General features: G+C 33.2%; 1 protein-coding gene across 1 annotated transcript in view; it reads left to right on the top strand.

Annotated features, from left to right (window-relative positions):
• The window catches only part of DMD (dystrophin), a 1,043,539-nt gene that overhangs the window by 500,761 nt on the left and 517,120 nt on the right, over positions 1 to 25,658 (top strand). Inside the window, 1 exon segment of the mRNA XM_058043463.1 lies at positions 3,362 to 3,512. Within this exon segment, the coding sequence (XP_057899446.1) occupies positions 3,362 to 3,512 (151 nt within the window).

The raw sequence follows: 25,658 nt of genomic DNA, 5'->3' as shown, positions 1-25,658 counted from the left end.
AACAGTATAGAAATCAAGTTTAGGGATTGTTTTTGCCAATATGAAGAATAAAACACATTTATTCTTATTTATTTCTTGTAATACCAATTTCCATGACATAAATCATGTCTTTTAGGAAATTGTATAAATAGCATTCTTTTTCTTGTGGGTTAATTGATTGTGAAGTTTTGCTAAACCAGAATCTTTGTGAAACCACAAAAGTGGGTTTCATAGTATGAAGGAATGTTATCAAAATACCCAGGAATTAATCAAAACACAGATTCAAAATTAAGATTTGGTTTGCAACAACAAATCATTAGCCTTTGTACTGCCTTTTATGTTTGTGTCTTCCCTGTTTTCAAAGATCTTTCACCTTTGCACAGCTTCCTTAAAACACCAGCTTTGTGACACAGACCATCACGTGCAATCCCATTATACAGTTTAGAGTTCCACTGACAGTGTATATCCAAATTGGCATTTGTAAATCTCTGTGCAAGATTATGTGCAATGCTACCAAAGAATATTAAATTTTACTTATAGAAAGACAGGTTGGAGAGGAAGGAAGGAAACAAGCAATACTTTTATGACTTAGTATAAATTGTATTCTGTATTACCCCAGCAGTTGTCTTTGGTTGCGTTTTTTTCTTTCTTGCTCTCTGGAGGCAAAATAAATCCATTATGTACTAATATGATAAAATGAAATTGCTCCCACAAGCCACTGCTTAACATGGTCCCTGCTGGAGTGTCAGTAGATATATGAAAAAAATGGACCAGTGTGACATTTGTTTTTTCCTTATCAACCCAAAAATGCTCAAGATAGAGGAATAAAGCTGCCTTATTGTGTCAGAGCTCATGTCCAATGCTCAAGCGCCTCGTAATTTGTGCCAGTTGTACATTCTCATCCAGAACCTCCTGCTTGGCTTCAGGATGTCTCTTTGCACTATGTTATTGAACATGTGCTAAGAAAACCAGAGAGAAACACATCAGAAACGAAATAGTGCCCAGATTTCAGACAGTCACCCACTAGCCACTGCTAGTGGCCACTCATGAGCCACTATTTTGTCTTATGTTGGTCAGAGGGAAAGGATTTGAGCAGAGGAAGACACAGAGCAATGTCTACGTGGGGCTATTTTAGCTCAATGACTCGTCTCTGATGGCAAACAAGAGGGGATCCCTAGGTAAGGGCGTGCAAGGTCTTTAATTTTCCTCTGCTCCACATTGTGTGCTTGAGGATTCCTGAGGCTGACATACTCTTTCTGGGTTTCCATAGTCCTGTGAGTACTGCTCTCTTATGAATTTATTCTCCATTCTGCTGTGCCAAGGCTTCAGCAATTTAGCTGTTCAGCGTTGGTCGTTAATTAGGCTTCTCCTTTTGTGGGTTTTGAGCTCACCACCTGGTAACAGCCTTGCTCATGATAAAACAAACAAACAAACAAACAGAAGCCTCTTTGTTTTTAAAGTTTAAAAAGCTATTGGAAGTAGTATCATGTGTAAGCAGAGGTAATACAGAGATTCAGCAAGGGAAACTCTCACTTAGGTATACTCAGGAGAGGTGTCCCATAACTTCCCAGAGCAGGGAGCTGCTTGATGTTGTTCAAATGCACCCACACCTGCCACTGCAGCAAAAATTAATTTTTCTCTTGTCATTGTAACATTATTTAGGTATTTAATCACTGTAAGAGCCTTGAATTTTAGTCACTTAGCCTTTTGATAAATTCTGGTTTTTACTAATGTTTTGCAAAACATTAATATTGTATTTGTTTATACTTATACTGAGTATTTTTATTGGTTTACACTTATAGGGAGAATAACAAGGTTTTTTTAAGACATGAGCAATAAGCACTGGGAACTTTTAAGCTTTAAATATTCATATCTTCTTATTGCAACTTTTTATTTTTCTTCTCCTTACAACTGTTATTTCCCAGAGCAAAAGATGGAGGAAGAATTTACAGTGATGGGAGATTGAGTTTGCAAGTTCTGGAATGCAAATTCAAGAATACTAATATCAAACCTTACTGATTTTTTTCACATTTAAGCTTCTGATAAGCTTCCCATGCTGAGAGGAGTAATTTTACTTTCTGAGGAACAGGAGGAAAGATGTTTAATATAGTGTCCAAAATGAGAGATGATTCTGAACCAAAAGAAATGGAATTTTGATTCTATTTTCTATGTGATATTTACAAAATAAAATTAATTTTTCCTTGCAACTCTGAGTAAGGTAGTTATAAAAAAAAAACCTGTTATAATGCACCTTTAAATTATGGTTTGATAATTTTGAGCAATAAAATATGATGACCGTGATAAATTATCACAGACATTTTAGTAAGTTAGATAAGTGACTACAATATTTAATCAGGTCAATAGTCTGCTTGTATTTTCTTCTAAAAAATGAAAAATCATCAGTAAAATGGAAAAGATTATCTCTATTCCCTCACAGTAATGTCATTTTGTTTGGTGAATTAAACTCCTTAACATTCAAATAATTGTATAGTTTGCCCATGCAGAACCAGATTATCTCATAGAGAAGTAATTGAGCATCTTTGTTTTTATCCTTTAAGTACACCCTAAAATCTATTATAATCCTGTAAAGGAGGATTATTAAACTAAACAACAGTAGCACATTTAATGATGATCTTCTAACAAAACATTCTAGCTAATCTCTGATTAGTTATTACATTTCCACACCAATCTAACACAAAGGATAACCAAATTTCTTAAGATGTAGGCTATCTGCAAACCCCCTTATAATGTTTTGTAATCTGTCTTCATTTCACTTCTTTCCTATTTGGCAGTGGCCAATTCAAACAGTTCTTGAAGCAGGAGATCAATCAGTCACCCTAGACAAAACCAGGTCACATCTTCCCAAAGTGCTGGAAGTACTTATCTGGTCTTTTTGTAGTGAACTATAGACTTGCAGACGTGGTTGTAATATTTTTCATCCTTGTTTATTGTTCAAAATATTGGTTTTTTTAATGTTCTATTTTTTTTAATCATCCTTTTATTTCAGGACTTTTTTTTTTTTTTTTTTAGTAATTATCATTATAAAATACTGAAAGTGAAACATAGGGAATAGTTTTTATTAAAGAGTCCCTTTGCACCATGCAAGTGGAAATTCACTTGAAGACCATTGCATTTTTGTCAAAAGGATTTTAAAACTGATAAAACAACTGATTTGTGATGCATTTTCTCAGAAATAATTTCATTTCAGAGGTGCTGCCATATTACCATTTGATATAACTGTTATAAATGCTAATATATTATGCCGGCAATATTATTTGATTTTAACCTGAAACATCCAACATTATTCTCTTTATTTTTTTTTTCTGTAGTCAATAAATAAACTATCAGTAGATTGTTATTTCATCTCCTTTTATACTTGCAGGCGGTTTGACAAATCTTTGGAAAAGTGGCAGATTTTTCATTCTGACATGAAGAGATTTAATCATTGGCTAAGTGAAACTGAAGAGAAGCTGTCAAGAGCACAGATAGAGGCTGGAGACGTGGGGCTTGTGAAAACCAAGCAATTTATCCAGGTATGATTTGATTAGCCTATATTCTGTTTTTCTGAAGGGTTTAAGAAATTTTAAGGTCTGGGTAATCTATTTTGCAGTTCATTTAAGGAGGATTTCCAGTGATGAGCGGACAGTGACAATTTTGTTCAGACGTGTCTGTTTTTCTGGTTAACTAAAAATTTTCACTAGCTTGTTGTAAGATGTATTTTTAAATGAAATAAGATATGGGATGACATGGTATATCGTGGTACTTTCATAGTTATATATTTCTTTGGTCTTTACTTAAAGTGCTTGTAAATTTCCATTTGTTATTTATGACCAGCAGGAGTATCAGGCTTAATTTTAAATTCTCGTGGAAGAAATGTGATTAGCCATTGAGCTGTACAAGAGATATTCCGTGAACAACGTCTCGCAAGTGTTGCTCATTTTGTCTGTTTCATGTTTTAATCAAAGGACCTGGAGGATGCTTTTATTTGTGAAATGCAGTGTGACAGAATAGCTACTTAGTCGCTATGTGTCCAGTTCCAATTTGTATGCTTTTCATCTTGCAAGCTCTTTGAGCATCATAAGGAAAATAATAACTCTAGTTTCTTGGTAGTTTATTTCATTTCCCTCTTTTGTAATTCAAATGGTAATGGGTATGAAGAATTAATTCCAAACTGATGTTTTGGAAGTAGATATTTTCACCTGAATAACTTGACCAGACTCTGGTTTCATGTTATAAATTACTATTCGTGCATAAGAAAAAAGTGCTGTTAAGGTAATTGGCACTTGTAAATTTGAATTTCTGGATTGAATTACTTGATTTCAGGTTGAAAGAAGTTATGTCTGTCTAACATTAAAGCCAGAGGTGTTTTTGAATGCAACACTAACCTACTTCTTGGCCTACAGTTAAAAAAATAAATCATGCCATTTGAATTTTATTATTTCAAATCAACTTTTTAAAGATTTACACTGTTATTTCTCGACTGTAAAACTGCTGGACTGAAAGGGAAACAAAATTGTGTGGTGCAAATATATAAAAAATATACAACTATTAGGTAACACAATAAGCTGAAGAAGTTAAAATAGCAGTTATTTTTTTTTCTGCACATTAATTTCAATGCTTTGAGTACTGAAGAAAGGTCTAAGCTCTGATTAACAAAATAGAATGTCATCAAGGAAATAAAGGTGCTTTTTGCTGCATATGTAGAAGGTAGTAGAGCTTATGTGTATGTTCTCTGAAACTTCAACTCCCTTTCTCTGTCCCACAATTTTAATAACATATATATTACTAAGGTAAGATGTGTATCTAGTTAGACACAAAGGTGTTAGAAAGCTTTACCCATTCTTTCCTTTGCCTGTGCACCGTTACCTTCCTTGGCACTATTCTTGGATCCTTGAGCAGCTTCAAATGAGGTTTCCAAAAAAAAAATCTTTGAATATTTTTTTTCATTTTTTTCTAACTCCTTGCTAAATTAGCATTTTCCCTTGGAGAAGGTTGATTATTTAGAGTGCCCTAACAAAGGTAAGACGCATTATGAATGTTACAAATGCACTGGGTATGTAGCACATTTCAAAGTCTCACCAGATTAGAAGCATTATTTTCTTATCATCATTAAAAAAGAGGTTTATCCTAAACTGAATATCACACTGAAAGACCCTGAGATAATGTGTTGCTATGCAGAAACTTATATTCAGTGCAAAAGATTGCTTCTCTTTTACATTTCCCTTTGACCTAGCCTCTTTCTCATTTGTTTTCTATTTATTATTTTCTTTTGCAACATATGAGATCATTTTAAATATATGTTTGTAGAGTGTTCTCTTCTTTTTGCCATCCATCAAGCTTTTTCTTTCTTCCCTTCTCTCTTTTGTTAGAAATCCCAAGAACTCATGAATTTGTCACTCAAAAATTTCATTTAGTTCAGTAAAACAGACAAAAGTACCTTTCTAATGAAAATTCAAGTGGTGCAAAAATATTCCAACTAACCTCAAGAATGCAGATCCAATGTTAGTTAACATTTATTTGTGACAGAATGCTAAGTCTGAAGTTGTACTGTTTCCATTTTTTTCATTTCTTCTTTATTTTGCTGGGTCTTGTTTCAAAAGTGTTAGGCTTCTGTGAGGCTGACTGAAGAGATCATTAGAATTTCCATTAGGGAAACAGTTAAAACAGCTGAGCGTTCTGATTTACTAGAGTAGCAACTTGTTTTATTAATGAGATCATGCTGCTTAGTGAACCATATTCAGAATTAACAGGATTTGTTTGAAAATGCTTTACAAGCAAGTGAATTGTCTGGCACTGGAGAAGGAACTGTTTTAGAAAAAGAAAAATATACAAAACCTTCAGAATTGTAATACTATTTCTGAGTAGGACTACTTTGGAAAAGTAAAGAATAATGTGTTCATTAATATTCAATAAATACATAGAGTCAAATGCTTATATAAAATGCAATAGTCAACAGTATGATTAGATGATTATGTTAATAGAGGTTAAAATGTAATTACATTTTTCAAGTGTATTTGGGGAGGGGAGGTGTGTTCCTTTTTGCTGCATAATGGCATGGTATTAAACAACATTATGCATTATAAATAATGTGAATGAAATCTAATAATAGTTTCACTTCAGGTCATGAACTCTTAAATATCCTTATTGTGAATTTTCCACTAGACTTTCTGAGATCAGAACTTAAGGTGCTGAGAAGAAATACCATGTGTCAGTTTTTAAGCAAGTTTAATTGACATATTTTATGATTAGGAGACACAAGATTATAAAAGGACATTTCCTGGATAGCACATCATGTAATCCCTTTGAAATGTATTGAACTCTGTCTTCAAATTTATTAAGGATATTTTTTCCCTCTCATTATTGTGACAGAGTTGTTCTTCTGTCTCTTCACTCCTTAATGCTTGGTAACTGTTGCTTCTTCAGCTGCCTGCATTTGCACTTAGCTTGTTTATTTTGGTGCCAGGACTGAGCTGTAGTTCAGTTTTATCTGCTCCTCGATGTTTATCCCCTTCTGTTCTTGCAGGCTGCAGTCATTTTCCCTATCAGACCATGTTCAGCACACTAAAGCCACAGTTTTCTAATCTGCTCTCACATGGTAGCCAGACAACTTGTCTCTTGCTTCCTGGGCTTATTTCTCTCTGGAACATGAGTTCTGAAAATAGCACACTATTACCCAAAGTGAAATGCCATCTGTATCAGTGAAGGTGGCTCAGGTGCTGCATTTTGTGGTTGCATCTTACCGTGGGTGAATGCTGGAATAGAATTTTCAGTCATCTATCTAAACTTTGCTCTTTTATTTCCTTATCTTGTGATTGATCTGCCTTGCAGCCCTGATCTACATTCCATTCCATATGAGGAAAAAAAAATTAAAACAAACCAGCAAAACCACCATGTTATACAGGATACCAATCTAGGTTAACATACAGCAAATAAGGAAGCAAGGATTAGAATTGGGGATTGAGGGGGTTTGTTCATGTGTCACAGGTACATGCCAAAAAGCTGCAAAAGGAGGAATTCTGTAACAGTTTCAGAACTGGGATATGAGGTTACATACCTGAATCATTCCTTCAAAATTTTAAAATAGCATTTTTATATAGAACATTCTGAATATTTCTTCTTTGCATTAGTTTTAAGAATTGCTCAGTGGTCTATATTTAGTATGCAATTGTGGGTTTCAAGTTGAAATTATTTTTTTAATTTTATGTGGTGAAATTTTAGTAGCAAAATTATGAAGTTCCGGGTCTGAATTTTGAAGAAATTTCATTTTATTCATGTTCATTTGTTGTGACTGATCAGTGATGAGTACTTTATTTTTCATAATTTAATTGATTAAAAATATTCTTATTATGTTATTATTAGTTTCTCAAGTATTTGTTTTCATTTATTGGCATAAATATCAAGAGTGTTTATTTTTTAATGTCTCAGAGGACCTTAATATTGAGTGATGGGCCCTAATATTTATACTCAGCCTTCTGAGGATACCCTAGATGTAGAAATTGCTCTGTAAATTGCAGATCTTAACTGATCATAGAATGCACTGTCCAGCATTTACATTTTAGGGCGCTTATCTCTGCCTGCAAAAGGCTTGTGAATGACTCATGCCTTCTCTAGACCTCCTTCCTGCAGCACCATACTGTCAGGAACATCATATTTTTGCCTTGTAGATGTTTAAAGTAAGAAGATATAAAGAATCCAGGCTTCAGTGCTGAAAGTCATGGTCATGCTAATAATTTCCCTTTTTTATATCTAAATTGGATTATATGGATTTTGATGATTTAATAACCACCAAATTTAAACAGTTCTTTGTGGAATAGAGCATAAATGCAATCAGAGTAGAGAGGAGAAAAAAAGTGTTTCAGTGCTCAAGGCAACTTATTTTCTGCCATGAAAGCACAGTGGTAAGTAGGTGGGTAGTTTATTCTGTTTTGTCCCAAGTATAAAGGTTGTAAAAATACTTTTATATTTATGATTTTGGCTTTCTTAATTTAGATTTTTTATTTTTACATGTATTTCCTGCTTTACTGAGTGATAAAGGTTATTCCAAAAATTTATGACTCTCTTTATTCCAGTTTGGATTCAAATGGTTCAATTTTGTTTTACCTACTTCAATTTTGACTTGCGTTTTTTGGTGATGAGAGACATTGTCAGAAAACTTGTAGAACTGTAGCAAAATACTCTGGTCAAAGACATTTCTATCATTGCTTAGTGACTGTGTAAGAGAGAGAAAATACAGAATTTGAAATAAATGAGAAACCAATTTAGCATTGTTTTGCAAGAATATTTAATTAGTATAATGAAGATACATACTAAAATATCCTTCATATTGAAAAGACATGTCTGGAAGGATATATGAAATGATGTAAACATAATTGCCAGAACTCATGACTGCTGTCAGTTCTTACTCACATATTGATTAGGTCATTTATTCAAAGATCACTGGTTTTCTTATTACTGAGTATCACCCTCTTATCAAACACCTCTGAGTGCAGAATGCTACTGCCCCTAAGAAAGAAAAGTCTCAGAGACATCCCAGGGATTTCAGTCTTTGGTCCATTTCTAAGGTCTCAGTGGAAATGTTTCACGTAATATCCATGAGCTCTGCATGTCACACCTGGGCCCTAACTGAGCAAAACCCTTCTTTTCCTGGTTTGAGCTCACATTAAAAATAAATTCTTGGGCCTTTCTTGACTGAAACTCTACCAACAATGGAAATACTTCATTTTAACTTAATTCCTAGTAAAATAGTTCTTTCTTCCTTACTAAGCAAAATATTAAATAATACTGTGGTCTTTGCAAGTTAATTTGTTTATATATATGAACCCTTATCCTTTCTTTTACTGTTAAAAGACTCCTCACCTTTGTTGCTGCTACTAATGGAAGTGATGAAATCCAAAAATAGTTAATTTCAAATTTGTAGTAAAAATATTTTGTTATTATTTCAGCCATAAGAAGTATTTCTTCCCAAATAAATCTGTTATTTAATTCTTTACTGCACACAATGCCTAATTTACAGCATCCTATTAAAAATTTCTAATTAATTTATTGTCACTGGTAGTAGGACATTAAAATGTCTGAAGGCTATGGGAAATAATAAATTTAAAGTTGCTTATGTGATTTAGCCTACTCTTGCACCATTAGGTGACAATCTGTGGTTTTTATTTAAGTTTGATTATAAATCATGGCATTGTTTGTTCTGGAAATGGAATTAAATCTTGTAAGTAATTAATTAGGATGCATTTTTCAAACATTTCATTAGGAAAATGTTTGAAATAGCTACCAGCACACAGATGTAGAGTGGCATAATTTTTATACATGAGTAGAATAAATAAATGTGGGGTTTTTTTCCTCTGTCTTGGAGAAAACAATGTTCTTGGACTGGATCAGTCAAACTTTGTGGTACCTGACTATAGCTGCCTCATTGCTTGAGGGAATTTATCCTCACCAGTTCAAGTGAGTGCTAGCATGTGGGGATCTGGGAAAGTGATTTAGGTCTCTACCTATTTCACAAGCAATTTTTTGTCTGTATATAAAAAATAATGGAAATAGATGAGGCCTTTTTTCATATTAATTAATTTATCTTAGTGTCAGGGCTAATCTGGACATTTCTAATGAGTGGCATGTACAGATAATACACTTCAGAGTTAAATTTGTTTATTCTTTTATCATGGTATAAATAGAGTGGTTAATCTGACTATGTCTTGGAAGTTTTGGGAAATGAGTGACTAAATGAATGACTACTTTGAAAGTGGACGATATTGGCTCTTTCAGCTCAAAAAAATTATTTGGTTTGGTTCCATAAGTCTTCCAAAAGAAAATCTTGTATTGCATCCGAGATCACTATGACACATGATTAAATCTGTGGGTGTTAATGCATAGATGTGAAGATAACTTGTGAGACTTGAGCTGGCCAGCCTGGCAGTCTCTAGGCCTGGCCACTAAAAATGCTTACATAAAACAATCAGGGAAGGGTAAGACTCCTGGGGAATAGCTTGCTATACATATTAATTCTATAAATTAGCACAACTAGGTCTTGATGGGGCACTTTTCAGATGGATAGTTTTAATAATCTTGTTTAGAACTTTTCATCCCTACAGATTTTACAAATTCTGTCTATCACATACGGATTTTCATTGCCATCTAAAGCCATAAAGTAAAGCCCTGTAGTGATCAGGCTGGACAGGACAGTAGGTTAATGTTATGTTGCTTCAAAAACTGTTTTAAAAGAATCACTCTGCATTATAAAAATCTGCATTATGAAAACCCTAGAGTTTATGCAGAGCAGAAAACAGAGGATCAGCATCTCCCTTATGCTGTCAAAAAGATTACAAAGCCTCAGAGTGCTCAATCATATGAAATTAAAAAATCTAGAAAACTGGAGTAATTGTTTCCCAAAAATTACTTTATTTAAAATAATTTGACACATTGGGTTAAAGAGTTATCAAATACTTCATTACCAACACCTACTTGTAAGGAAATATTTTAGAGAGGCTATTTATTTCTTCTGTGCTATTTAAAGCTTCTGGAAGAAATTTATTCTCATATTGTTGCTCAGATCAAGTTGTGTGTGCAATTAATTTGCCTTCTAAAAAAAAAAGTGAAAAAAAAAAATCAAAAAGTTATATTATTTTAGTGAAGATTATGGCAGAAGTTCAGGACAACATTAGATATTTATGAGACTTTTTTTTATCTCAATCTTTTTTTTTCCTATTATACTTCAGCAGACAGCAAATATTGTATTTCTCAGTCTTCTAAAAATAAACACAATACAGATATGCTGTAGTTTATAATTCAAAATCCAGGCTTTTGATGTGTGAAAAAAAAAAAAAAAAAACAAAACTATTTCAACTACACAATTCTTAAAATCTTTAAAATCTGTTTGACTTTTCATAATGGAATGAAGACCACTATAGGAAAAACCCAATCTTTTATTTTGTGGGTCTAAGTATTTTGCATTTGCCAAATATCTTCTAAATTCAATCAATTATTCTACCCTAATTCTACTTAAAAGGAGAAATAAATATTTTATTTTGCCCCACATACTAAGACTTTACAAGCTTCATTTCTCCTTGAATGATTGAAGGATATATGGTATATTATGGAGTGTGGCAAATTCTAGTTTTGCATTGATCAGAACAAGAGTATTATAGACTGTTGTACTCATGCTCTGATCATGCTCTGATTATATTAAATTTTAGTTGTACATATCTCAGAATTTTGCTGATTTAAAAATGGCTTCTTGAATTTTGTTTTGATTTGTTATTTTAATAAAGACTGCAAAGTCTTGGCATGCATAAAGGGCAGTCCTGTCTAAAATGCTAGAAGGTAAAGAAAAAATGAAAGAGAGCATATTCTGAACAGCTTTTTCAATGTACAGTTACTATATTAGAATGGCAATTATTTCTCAGTTTCACAGTATTATGTGTCTCACCATATCCCCCCTAAGGTGACAGTCAAAATCAATTATTTTTCATTTCTGTGGTAATGTAGTTTAAAAGAAGATTTATAAAGATGTACTGAAACTGGGCAGGGTCCTGCTATTGGGTTGGTATTAGAAGTCAAATTAAAATATCCAGGAAATAATTTTGGTATATAAAAATAATATTTCTGAATTTCAGGGTCCTAAGATGAGCAGAGAGTTCTATGAATGTTAATTTTCCATTAGTGTGGTGGAAATGGAAACTATTATTCACCTGTGTTATGTAAGACAGTTCATACAAGTTTTATTCTACTGAAACCTGGAAATAGGAGCCAATTATTTTATATGAATTAGGTGATCAGCTATATTTATTTATTTTCCATTATTTAATAGCCATGTTCTATTGCTTTCCATAGCAAGACAAGGTGGTTCTCTGCTCTCTCTTAGTGGGAAGAACATATTAATGACAACTCTTGGTTTGGGTTTTTTTGGTTTTTTTTTTTTTTTTTTTGGTTCATTGTCTGGCTACTTACCTCTCATAAAGCTCATCCTGTGTTCCATGACTGAGTCATTACAGTTGTCTTAAATTGAAACTGCAAGATGAATGAAAGGTTCTGATCACAAAAATTTTCTTTCTGTGCTTTTGCAAGAAGCACTACACCAATCTGAAATATAAGACATTGTTCCTTTAAGAGTTGTTTTTAACAGTTGAATTGGGAAAGATCTGTTCTGTACATTGTATGTAAATCATTGAGTTTAATGGGATGACTTGCTAATAGGTGTTTATGTTATGGTATTGATACTGGTATTTTATAAAATTGACTGCTTTAAGAAAAAAAACCCTACAAATATGAATATTTTGTTATGAATGTATTTAACACTTTTGTTTGTGCCTGCAATGGCAAAAAAACCCAACCAAACAAAAAGCCAACCAACCAGAACACCTCCCAAAACAATCTGATTTTGTCTACTTAACTTTCCAGAGAGTGAGATTCTTTCTATATTTCTTTCTAAACTGTTTGAGAGCTTTTTGTCAAGAAATCTAACAGAATTCTTAGCGCAAATTAACATCTGCTCTGAGTGAATGAGCATTTCGTAGATGTTGTTCAAGAGTAAAGTAGATCTCAGGAACTGCTGCAATAACACAAAGTACTGTAGTGTTTTCTATTAGGTTATAATCCAAGGCAAGGATTGTTTGTTTGTAATTGCACAGTCTGGTGATGTGGGGCCTCAGTTTTAGCTGGGTTTTCTCTCAAGATCTCAAAGCCAAACTTTGCGTTTGTGATCAATACAGAACAAAGATTAGGAACAGACTGAAAATATTTACTGTGATTAGCTTAAATGATTTTGCAATTTTAACTGTACACTTCAGTTTGAGTGGGTACTCTAACATATTTGAACCCATAGGTTGTGTTATATTTATGTACTGTTTTGAGTTTTGGAAGGCACACCAATATCATTTATGATGACTGACAAGAATTTTTCTTTTGAGTCTTATGTTAGTACTTATTAGTTTGTGTTATAGGATTTGAGACTCAGAGGAACTCATGCTCCTGGGAACATCCTTGTGGTACTGGCTCAAATAAGGCCTGTTCTGGTATTTTCTAAATTTACTATCATTATCCTACCTCATTACCTCTTTTTTAGTTGTAATACCTTCAGCAGTGGTTCCTGTTACACAAGGCTGTTGATTCTGCAATCTCGCCATAAGCAAGGCAAAATAGAGAGTAAATGAAATTAGGCTGCTAAATTTCTTAGCTTTGTGTTTATTTGCTTGTTTGTTTGTTTTAGAAGGGAAAAAAAAATTAGGACCACAACAGCACGTGTTTTGTTTTAAAAGTACTCACAGAAATGGATTCTAACAATTAATTCTAGTGACTAATTTTTTGCTGCAGTACATCATGCCTTTGGAATATAGGAAATTTAACCATTTAAAAATCTTAAATTATTAATCAGGAAATATCTAATAGGGGGAATGACCCAGTTACAATTAAATTAGCCAATGGCCTAATTACAGATTCACCATAACAACATTCATACCAAAATCGATTCACACGCCTGCACATCAAGAGAGGTGTACAACTTTGCATAAAGGTAATTGCCCTCAATTTCAGTGAAATTCAGGTTAAATCCCTTAATATTTCTGAGCAGGAATGGGTTGCACTTTGGGGAGTAGAAGTGCATGAGGGGGTGTGAGCCTAGGCCTCATCATCAGGGATGGTTTTGTGAGTGTTGCAAACGTGAGGATCCTGGAGCTCCAAGAGCCTTCCCACTCAGAGGTGCTGCAGCCCAGAGTGCTCAAGGAGATCTCAAAAGGACTCACTCAGGACTACTGTTGACAGGATTATGAGATGATTGGCTTAGTCATCTGCAAAGTTTCCATCCTCAGATCAGTTACTACTAGAATTTCCAAAACATTTGAAAATTTCTTCTAGAACTCCAGCAAAAATTGTACCACTTCTTGTGGGCTGATTCAGGTAGGAAATATTTCAGGGCTGTCAGGGGATGACTGATGGTTCCCCACCTGGGTTGGGCAGCTGATGTTCCTGTTGTAGTCAGTGTTGTTCCCACCTGGATCATGCAAGAGCCCCTGGTACTCACAGAATTCCCAGAATGATTAGGTTGGAAGAGACCTTAAGATCATTGAGTTCAACCCATGCCCAGCACTCAGTGCCATGGTTTAGTTGGGGCTTGGGTGCCTGCCTGAGGAGGTGGTGGAGTCACCACCCCTGGAAGGCCATTCCAGAACTTAATCATTCTTTCCATAAAAACTTTTCTCCTAATATCCAACCTATATTTCCATTAGTGCATGTTGAGACTGTGTCCTCTGATTCTGTCAGGTCTGTATGGTCAGAGATGCTTCACCTTGCCAGCTGGCCTGGTCAAGTGTTTCATCACTCAGCAGTTTTGGTAAAAGCCTCTCAGGTGCAGAGCAGGCCTGGGGATGGAGGAGAAAGGCACCACCACAGTCTATTTTTTGTTTCTCTAGAATACCCAAGGACTAGTAAAAAAATCTATGGCGTATGTTGAATATTTCATTTTAATAGATAAATGTTTCTTATTAAACTGAAAGGTAATGGGTTTTCATGGATATTTGTGCTTCATTTATATTTGAAATCCTGCTGGTGCTACATCTTGGTTACTGCATATTTCTGTTATAGAATTCCAGGGTTTTTTTAATGGTAAAGCTAAAAGTGGAATGAAAGTTTGCCATATTGGTTTTTATTCGTTGGCTGGTTTATTTTTGGTTTTTTTTTTCAGATATTCATAGTCACTGTTTAATTATATTTACAAAAAAAATTAGCACATTTTTCAGTACTATTTAGTGTATGGCTAAAGCTAGTGATTTTGCAGATGATTTGACATTCCTGACTTTGTCCATCTTTTACTGTAGTTACAAAATTTAGGTAACAGCTATATTTGAGAAAAAACCACAGAGGAATCATAAGCTTCCTATTTCTTTATGTGCCTTCAAAGAATTTTACTATCTCCTTTGTCTGTGTCACAATGAAGACTCCAGGCATAACTGATTCTTTACCACTTTATTCTGTCCACAATTCTCTTGCTTTCACTATTTTTCAGAATTGTTGCAGGATGGTGTTTTGGTGGTTTGTTGTTTTGGTTTTTTTCATTATGGGAGTGCTCAAGGCTTTGAGCAGGCTTTGAATTCTTTATTCCTAGAGGCAGCTTGTACTTTCAGTTGTGCTGGTGTGTGTATTGCTTCATTTTCTCTTTGCTTAATAACAGACTTATAGTTCTCTATCACTAGAGACTCTCTCTTATTCTTCAAATTATGATTTACCTTTTTCCCTTCATACAACTTAAAATCAGATTGCTTAGAGATTTTGACTTGGGCTCCAGCAGATTTCCTGAAATCCTTGCAGACCAGTCAATGGGAAAGTAATGTTTAGTTTAAAAAAAACACCCAAACAAAACAAAATAAATTCCTGTCAGTGTTAGTTTTGAGAAACAAAGAACAATATTAAGAATCTTAAATTAGCAAAGTTATTTTGATACTGAAACATCAGTCTGGACTGAGATGGAATTGTAAGCATGTTTCAGCAATAAGGAACAAGTAGGGGCATTGCTGTATCCTCATTCCCTCAGATAAGTATTTTGAAGAGCAAATATTTTCCTTTTATTTCATTCATATAACTAATATCATTATACTACTTAATGCTTTGACTAGGTTTTGTTGATTCTTTTCTAGCTGATTTATTTCTGGTGAGGTCTCAACAGACTTTATGCATTTTAAAGAAATTATGTTTTCAAACAACCCTTGGGGTAACCTAAGTGCATTTTCAGAACACAATCTTTGAATGCAACTTTTATTCTTAATCCCGTCTTCCTAATTAGGAAAAATTTCATACATCTTGTATTTTGACAAACAGACTTTAAGAATTACAATATATTTTGTTCTGCCTATATGGCTGGATTATTTGCAGTAATACTGAGAGTGATTGAGGGAAAGAATAACACATTTAGGAATAAAAATCACTTTAACGAAATGCAATTATCTCATAAATGTATGGCTAATTTTCAAATTTTTAAGGGCATCCTAGTCTACTTGACTCAAATATTGGTATCTGAAAAAAGCATCCATTTTTGGGCAGTAGAAATTATTATATTGACCACACGGCAGCAGGAGAAAAGAAAAGAAAGAGATAAACTTAGTAAAGTTAGTGTGAATGTATAAGCTGAGTTTAAATTCTACAATTAAATGAAAGACACCAATTGAAGTTATGTTTAGCATGATCCCATAAAAATATATTTGAACTATGTTATAAGACAAATGGGATGTGCACCACTTCCTGAGGTTCATTTATGACGAGAGTATTTGTAAAAGGCATGTATGCAAATAATAAAATTCCATATTTTTTACTTATGTTTTAAAATTGTTCATATTCCTCCAAAAACAGAATAACAGCATACAAGCATGAAATAATATAGAGAGAAGCTTAGAATATAAATTCTCTTTCTTAAAGCTCAGAATAGGGTAAAAAAATTTTACCACATCTTTGAAGGGTCCTTATGAGTAATGACTGATGCAGAAAATAAAGCATTGGTTAAAATGTAACATATTAGGAAATTCCTATTTTCACATGGAATTTTTTCAAAATTGCATCTCAAATCAAAATGAGCTTTATAGAAGAACTTACAGCACCCTTCTTATTATGCATTGCAGACCTGACAGAATTGTTCACAATAACTAAAATGTAGACGATTTTACTATTTGGTCTTGGCAGTATTTTCTGCGGCAGCAGAAGAGAGTTGTTGAAAATTGTTTGGATTTTTAGAATCCTAATTAGGCTGGTTTATTACATTATTAGGTACATTGTCTTTTGCTTCATAGTGCTGTCAGCAGTACTTCAAGTGGGAAGCAATTACTTTTAAAGGTAATATCAACAGCTATTATATAAAACTGATTTAAAATCTTTGAACACCCTTGACCTCAGAGACATTTATCATGAAGGCAGAAATTAATCATGTTAGCTGTGCTTGATCTCATGAAGACAGTACAAATTTAGAAGCTGTATAAACAGGGCTAGGCAATGATTTTGAGTATTACTGGACTGTCATACCATAATAGCTTCACAATAACTAAGCACATTAAGCAACTGATGAAGTAATATAACAGTAGACTAAGTAATTCTTTCCCTATTCTGCCTTCAAATTGCTAAAAAAATTTCTAAAACCAACACACCTCCAATTTTAAAGCATTAAAATATAAGTTTCAAGTGTAAGTATGAAATCTGAAATTTTAACTATCCTCACTTTTTACTATTTTACTTTTCTGTGGTTAGCTCAATTCCTCTTGAATCTCTCATTGTTCCATTATTACATGGATTTCTGGGTTTTATTTGCACAGCTACTGTGTAGTTCCTAAGATCTTTGGATTAACTATCTATGTTTTTTAAGATTTTTTAAAGATTTGTAAAATTTTTCTATCCTGTTGTTTTCCGACTTCTGATAAATTTTCTTAGATGTTTAAGTACTTTATACAGGAAAGAACCTAAAGAGAGTATAAGAAGAAGCAAACAAAAAAATCAAAATATTAGAAATTAAAATTCAAGTTCTTTCCTTGCCATTGATCTCTATAATACAGGTTTTACATTTTTTGCCAAGTCAAATGACCCTTGCATTCTGATAAATTCAATCTTTCACAGCTTTCATTATGGCAGTGAGAAATTCAGATCTCAGCTGTCTGACATGAGGACATGGACCAGTGATTTCCACACATATATCTGAATATATAAATCTAATATATCCATTTCTCAAGAATGACAGATCAGGACAAGACCAATTAGGGTTTAGAAAGCAATAACTAACATGCATATTTCAGCATAAAATACTGTATTTGGATGAGTATGAGGTTGTAACACAGCTCAAGAATATTCCTTTTCTGCATAGAATTATTTCCAAAGCACCTCTTCAGCTATAACCATGATTTAAGCTAACATTATTCCTATTATATTGTCATTATCATATAAAGTCATTCAGAACAATGATCAGCATCAGTCAGAATGTCCTTCTGTCAGAAGAGGGAAACTCTTCCTCTCCATAGCATATTCCCAGCTCTCCAATGCTTGCAGTCCTAGTGTGAGTCAGAAATCAGCTGCCATATTCTATTAAGTATATAAAAATTGTCCAGATGTCATAATCAAAAGAAAAACATTCAGGGAAAATCTAGAAATATGTAGTATTTTCTCCTATCTCATTAATCTATTGTCAACAAAAGTTTTAATTTAGGTATAATCTAGCTCTAGAACTTTGTTATTCAAGTCTTACCTAAATGTCAAAAAATCACAGAGAGCTAAGAGATTCTTTATTATGTTTTATGCCATCTCATTTTTTTCCCCCTTGGTAAAACCTCAATGGCCTCTCTGATAAATTGAGTGACATTGTGAGTGGTATTTTGTCAGATTTTTAAATCTTATTCTTTTTAAATAAAATCAGTGATAAAGCATGAAGTTTCTAGTGGCTTCAATGCTTTTCTCTTGCATTAAGTCACTTCCCCAGTGCAGATCTGAAGCTGAAGGCACTAATGGAAAAGTATGACCAGATGGGAATTTATTTTACACATTTCCCTATGTCCACAGACAACTGTGCAGAATACAATTCCTCCTAGTTTTGTAAGGGTATTTCCTAACATTCTTAGGACACAGAAAAAAAATATAAAAATATTTAGTACTATCTATGGTTTTTGAAAAACTGATTTGAAGACACTACGCAACAATACAATATCCTTTTTCTTGGGGAATAAGCTTGATTGAAATAATTGGGCAACACCTCCAGTATCCATTTTTTTCTGCTAAAATTATAAAATTAACTTCCATGAAAAAACAGATTTTTTTTAGTCCAATGGGACAGGACAGAAAATGGATCTTCAATTCAGAGCCAGCATATTGTGATTAAAAGTCCCAGTGAGGTTCATAGCTCTTTTTCCATAGCACAAACTGGACTCTGATCTGTTTATGGCTCCTGGGAGAACAATATTGTAGTATAATTTTCAAATATGAATGTAGCACTTTTTTTACCTTGTATAAATCATTCTTTGGAGAAATTTTACAAGGCGCTATTGGAAGCAAAAGCTGTGCAAGATACACACAATATGGGTAGGGAACATACTCAGATGTGACTCAAAATCACATGGCACCAAACCAAACAGAAAACATGGTGGAAGAAGCCAGAAATTAAGGCTAAGATAGTTTAGAAACACAATGATGGTATGGAAATAATGTCTTAAAGTATAACAATATGTTATATTCAAATGTTTAACTTTTTCCTATAATTTTTGCGTGTTTCAGTATGCACATGATTGGATGATTTCAGAAAGTTAGGACAATGCACCTTCCAGGGAGCATCTAAGAATGCTTTTTATTTTTTTCCCTTGTTGCAATAAAATGACATCCTTGGAATTATTAGTCCAGACCAAGAAAGAAACAAGTAAAATCTCCCATAACTGGAAAAATCTAAGCAACACAATTTTTTTTTTATTAAATGCATTCCTTAACAAAACCCAAAGCAGCTGAGGTTGAAGTAAATGTTAGTTCAACTGAGATATTACAAGCAGAAAAATCTCTGGACAATTGCAAAAGCCATCAAAACTATTGAGCTGTCCTTTGCAGCTGCTGTCATAAGTCAGCATGCCTACTTTTTGTTTCCATGCTTGGTTGTTGGTGGCCATCTGCTGTACCCCTCTACTTCATAGAGTTCTACTTCGTAGTAGATTTCTGAGTGAATATGATAGGATATAGATATAGATATAGATGATATAGATATAAATATAGATTACATATATATTGGATATATATATAGATATAGATATAGATATAGATATAGATATAGATATAGATATAGATGATATAGATATAGCTATAGCTATAGATATAGATATAGATAGATAGATATAGATAGATATAGATAGATATAGATAGATATAGATAGATATATATAGATATAGATATCTAGGTTCTTAGCACTTTTATTTTCTATGTTCTTTCTACCCAAGCTTTCTTTTTAAGGTTTCTGCATATGTACTCATAAATGAGATGCCAAGACATGCTATTTCTATATAGCAGAAAAATTATCTAGTGATCTGATCTCCACAATCTATCCTACACAGGATGACTGGAGTTTTGAGAGACTTGGTCCTGTGTCTTACCAATGGACATCAAAGTATTTAAATGGTGTGAAGTGAAGCACCAAAAGTAAAATATGAAATGTCATCTGTCAGTGCACTCATCCGTGCATGTCCATAATTACTGTTATGGTTAGTTTATCAAGTACAGTCTCCTTCAGTGTTAGAAACACATGGTCTATCAAGAAAAACTCGAAAAATAAAGTGTAGAACTCAGGGTTTTTTTCTAAACCAAAATGAGGAATTTGTCTATGGACATCGCATTTATTGTTTATCTTTTTGAAAAACATTTTCTAGTTATACAGTAATTCTGAGATATAGTAAAATTAATTTTAAACCATAGGCTTTTGTAAAAGTAAGACTAAATGGAAAGGCAAACGGGTGATTTTGAAATGTGGTAGTGACGTGGTAAGAAAGCACATCTCTAAAATGAACTTTCAGTAACTCCACTGTCGGATTTGCTTTTTCATCTTGTCTTTCTTTATTCCCCTTGAAATGTCCTATTTCTACCATGACTGATACTTTGCTGTCTTGGATCAGGGAGTTTACTTGTTTTGGAGAAAATAAGTCATGCACTTTTGGAGGGGTTTTTTGCAAAAGTTTCAGGAACTCTTTTGCAATATTTATAACAGCCATCCATAAAGGAAATATTATTTTTGGTCAGTGAATCTCCATGTCTTATGTTAGAGTTTCAAATAATCAGGGCTAAGCAAAGCAGGACTTTGACAAAAATACTGATGGTAGTAACTAGTCTTCATGTACTTCTATTCTATCATCTGCAATCAATTCTAAAGTTTGACAGATGGATAATTATGGGGGATTTTTCTCTTTTTTCTTTTTACACAGCCTTGGTTGTTATAATTTTGTCTTACAGACTCATAGGGCAGATCTTCAGTGATAGAAATAGTAAACTATTGACCTCATTGGAATTAAAGAAAAAGAAAATCCCCTTATTCCCTTCAGATAATGTTTATCATTAGGTATCTATTTAGGGAGCCAGAAAAAGTGTAAAGTTTAATAGAGTTCCTGAAGCATCTTGGATTTAATGGAAGCACAGATACTCAGTTGCCAGGAAACTTGATAGCAAGAATGATGACCACCACTTAAAAGGTCTCATTTTGAGAAGTAGTTACAGAACCTGATTGTGACCATGATAGAGTGAATACAAGCATGAAATTCTTACTTTGCCTGATTTCATGGTTGTGAAAAGCAACATAGTCTAACACATTTTCCACAGTTATGTGTGCATATAAAACCTCACAGTTAAATTTGGATTTTACTTCTAAAAAAGTAAAAAGTAAAACTAACTCAGAATGACAAAAGTCTATTTGTATACTTCCCTTCTTTTCCAATTAAAATAGAAAATTGTTTTAAGAGTTTGATAAGGGAATTGTTACTACTGAGGAAACTTTTGGTTTTTGCTTGTTTGGGGTTTTTTTCAGTATCACTGCACTGTACAAATAATATTGTAATATAAAATGTTTAGGGTTATATGTTTCCATTCTTTATTTTCATATTTTATTTTATTTTAATAGTTGCATAGGCCAAAGTCAACCTACATCCAGTGAGGAATAGATTTTCTGTGCAAAACTGCATTCTACAGTTAGTACTACCTGCAGAAGAGGTGTGGAATATAAGAACTTGAATGACATGGCAAAAATTGGATTACAAGTGGGTTTGTGTCCAGGACTTCTTCTTTCTCAAATTAATCCTATCAGTAGGAAATTGCTGTTTTCCTATCTGAAGATCAGAAAGACCCTTCCATAGAATCATAGTTTTCCTGCATACCACCCTTATGACATTGAACAATAAATATTTTACCTGATTCACTCTAATTATTAGGTGCAATGAATTGAACTTTTTCTCTTCAGATATCCCTAGCTTGTAAAGGTCTATAATTGTTAAAGACAACTTTAACTTGAATGGCTAAAGTTTTCTTTTTTCTTTTTTCCTCATAGAGACAAGGCAGGAGGTCCACAAAAAAATTTATTATTTATGGTTGTTGGGAGCTATCCATTTAAATGAATGATTCATGGGTTTTCTGCGGGAGGTCTTTAGGTTGAACAGATTCAAGAATAAGCTATAAAGACAGGCAAGAAGTATGAAGAATCAAGGCAGAATGCAAGTGTTTTAAATTTTATTTATTTCTATTTTTTAAAATTCTAATGCTAAATATGCTTTAAAGTATTTAGTTCTATGGTCTGCAACAGCAACTTACACTGAAATCTGTTTTATCTCATATGTACTGTCCTTTTTTTGTAATAACTATTTTTGGGAGGAAAAGGTCTCCCAGCAATCATGTCTGGCTCAGTCCTAGTGAGTGTTTCATCCAAACCAAACTTGAGAACAGAAAGAGACTTTATCTTTCTTTGTTGTTATTTTAGAAGAAACACTCTATTTTTATAAACCTGGATATATGTATGTAGTGTGAGATGCTCTGATGAAGAATAAAATTATTAAATAAATAGAGAAGGTAATCACTTTAAGGAATGATCTTTTTTACACATAATCAAATTTAAACAGCTATTTCCCTCCTGATTGGAGATCTGTTAAACTTCCTGTTTGACATCTTCTGTAAGATTCAAATGTCCAAAAGAGCTGCTCACTGCATTGACTGAGGTCAGAGATCTTCATGCTTCTGCTTTATGCTCAAGACCATGACACTTTCATCCTTACACAAAAGAAAGCTTGGCTAAGCTTGGCCATATGATACACACTGACATGGACTTAAGATTACTCATTTAGATTACTCCCTTCTCAAAGAGTATTAAATGATAGAGCTAAATTCTAATAACTGTGTCGTGCAGTCATAAAAAATAGCTAAGAAATTTTGAAAATATTAATTTAATAAGGTTTAAAGTATGTTGTAATTATAAAAAATATGTTGTGAATATAAGTAATGTGTAATGTCATCCAAATGACTTCTTGGCAGTTTTTGACTTGATAGTTTTGATAGTGTGGAGCTAGTTCTGACCCAATTGGGGCAGAGTTAATGAATTGTAATTTTATTGCATAAAAGGGACGTCTGCATCAGCTTTTCTATGGCTGGAGAGGGTGTAAAAGTTTCTAAATTTTTCAAAATGGATCCAGTTTTCTCTTTTCCACCATTTTTTTACTTTGTCAAAAAATTCCTCTATTATATATTTTAAAATAGCAGATGACCACTGACTTCTGACTTTATAGGGAATAAGACTATGGGAAAATTTGGAGTAAAGCTGATCTGGATACCATATAACTAGCCCTACCCTACTGCTGAAACTGCGGCAAAATTGAGAAAATAGATATGCCCTTGAAACTGGAGGAGATGGGGTGGGAAGGTGATAACACTTCTACGCATCTTCTGGGATGTCTCTTAATCCTTATTGGATGAAATTCCTAACTAGCTGTTATTAAAAAACTTCTGCCCAGGACATAAAGGTGGGAAACAGCAGTGCTTTAGTCTAAAAGAACAGAGATCTTCAACTGAATCATAAGTCAATTTTAAGTTTAATTTTATGATCTTCATTGATGTCTTTAATTCTACATGTAAAAGACTGTGAAGTTATTTTCAGTATTAACAGGTCCCAAGGTATTTGAAATTTATACAGACATCCAGTTTCTTCTTTTGCTGTTCTGATCTAATGGAAATTTTTCATTGTATCTGTATGAACTGTATATATTCAAGAAACATGGAAAATATTTAATCTAACCCATTTACATTTTTTTTTCTATAAATGTGAATATAATTTACTCCTTTTTATTGTTATTCTGTGATCTGTTCTACCCAACAATCTTTCTAGGGTGTTTTGAGTGTTGAGGAGTTAATGTTTCAATATTGCTTTCAAAATGCAAATAGCACATAAGGATTTTTCACACTAATAAATTTATAACTGTGATGAATCATTTCCTGACATAGCAGTATAAGCAATACAATATCAGGGTTACGTTTGACCTTGAAGAGACTCAGTGATACTTCTGCAGCTTTCCTAAGATGGATAAAACTATTATCTGCAACTGTGTTATCTAGCCAAACTGTGGCAGTATTCTCTCCCTATTATGACTTCTGTTTAAGCCTCCAACAATTAATTTATTCAATTGAGATGCTGTCTATTTTTTATTCAACTTCCTAAAATTAACACTACGCACAATTATTTTATTTAGTTTTTTAGACATATACCTTATCAAGCCCAATTCTAAGCTTTGACAATTAATAAAGACAAACAGCAACAAAACAATTAGATGACTTTGCTAACAAATTTCTAGAATATATATTTTATTTCCATTTTTGGGGAAAAAGAAAAAGTGTAGCTAATATTTATTTCATTAAAAGAGGCAGAAAATATTACAAATATAGAAACTGATGGTCATGGTATTATAAGAAATTATATTGAACAACTGTAAGCACATCAGCAGAAATCTTAGGAGTGTTTTTAATTGGTAGCTATTGTCAATCATTGATATTTTCAATTGTTTAAAATGTAGTTTGCATAAGCTATGCATGAAATTCTCTGTCATCAACATATAAGTTACATATACTGAGAACATAAACAGGACTTACTAGGTAAGGGCTGTCTTTTTATAACATTTTTTTCTTTGTGAAATAAAACACCACTTTTCAGTGATGACCTATCCTTGTAATATTCCAGCCTGTCACACTGGCCACAGCTATGACACAAATAGAACATGATAGTACTTTGTGCTCCTGAAAATGTGGAGATGCTGTAGCTGCTTTTACTGTCTTGTTGCTGATGCTGGTGGCTGAGTCAGAAGAGAAACAGAAGAAGGAAAGGGTAAAAAAAAAAAAAAGAAAAAGAAAAAAGAAAGGAATTTGTCATCGACTTAGATGTCTGTAATTTGAATGACATTCTATTTACTGTAAGCCTTGTACTCTCCTCCTTTTTTGCTAATAAAAAAGCAGGGTTTTTTTTTAAATCATTCTTACCTCTGCTGAAGGCAGTTAAATTATCACTGCCTTATTCCCGAATCTAACCCCATGTTTCCCTTTGATCATATTCACATCACCATCATCTTTCAGCAATGTGTGCACATTTTTCATATTGGATACCCCAGATAAGTAAATTTTATGTTCTCTTCAATGGACGGATAATCAGGGAAAGGACGTAGGATTTTCAAAGACATCCAAGAAGCAAGGGGCTAAAGGATCATCAATTCCACTGAGATAAGAGAACTTGGCTCCTTCAGATTCTTTGAAAATCAGGAATAGAATAAATGATTCTGTACTAAGTCAGAAAAAAAAAATCTTGTTGAGGAGAAAAAATTTGGAGGTCCCAAGTCCTTTTGTAATACACTGCCTTTGTAACTGAGACACCAAAATGAATACATACAAACAGACTTCGCAAAACATTAGATAGAAAAACAGATATATCTCATTTTATCTTCTTATCAGCACTCGTTTGGGTATTACATATCTGTCAGATGATATGACCCATGAGCTCTCTAGACACACTCTTGCTTCACTTTTGATGTATTAAATCAAACATGAATACTGTGTCGACTTTTCATTTGCTATGCTCATTTCTAATATTACTCACATGTCTTCATATAATTCATGGATTCATTTTCATAATTAAGTTGTATTTTTTTTCAAAGAAAAAATTATGCATTAGTGTGAGATTAAGAAAA

Source organism: Melospiza georgiana, chromosome 2 (genome assembly GCF_028018845.1).
Source record: "Melospiza georgiana isolate bMelGeo1 chromosome 2, bMelGeo1.pri, whole genome shotgun sequence".
NCBI lineage: Eukaryota > Metazoa > Chordata > Aves > Passeriformes > Passerellidae > Melospiza > Melospiza georgiana.
The sequence above is the reverse complement of the archived record's forward strand: the minus strand, read 5'-3'. Positions and strand labels throughout refer to the sequence as shown.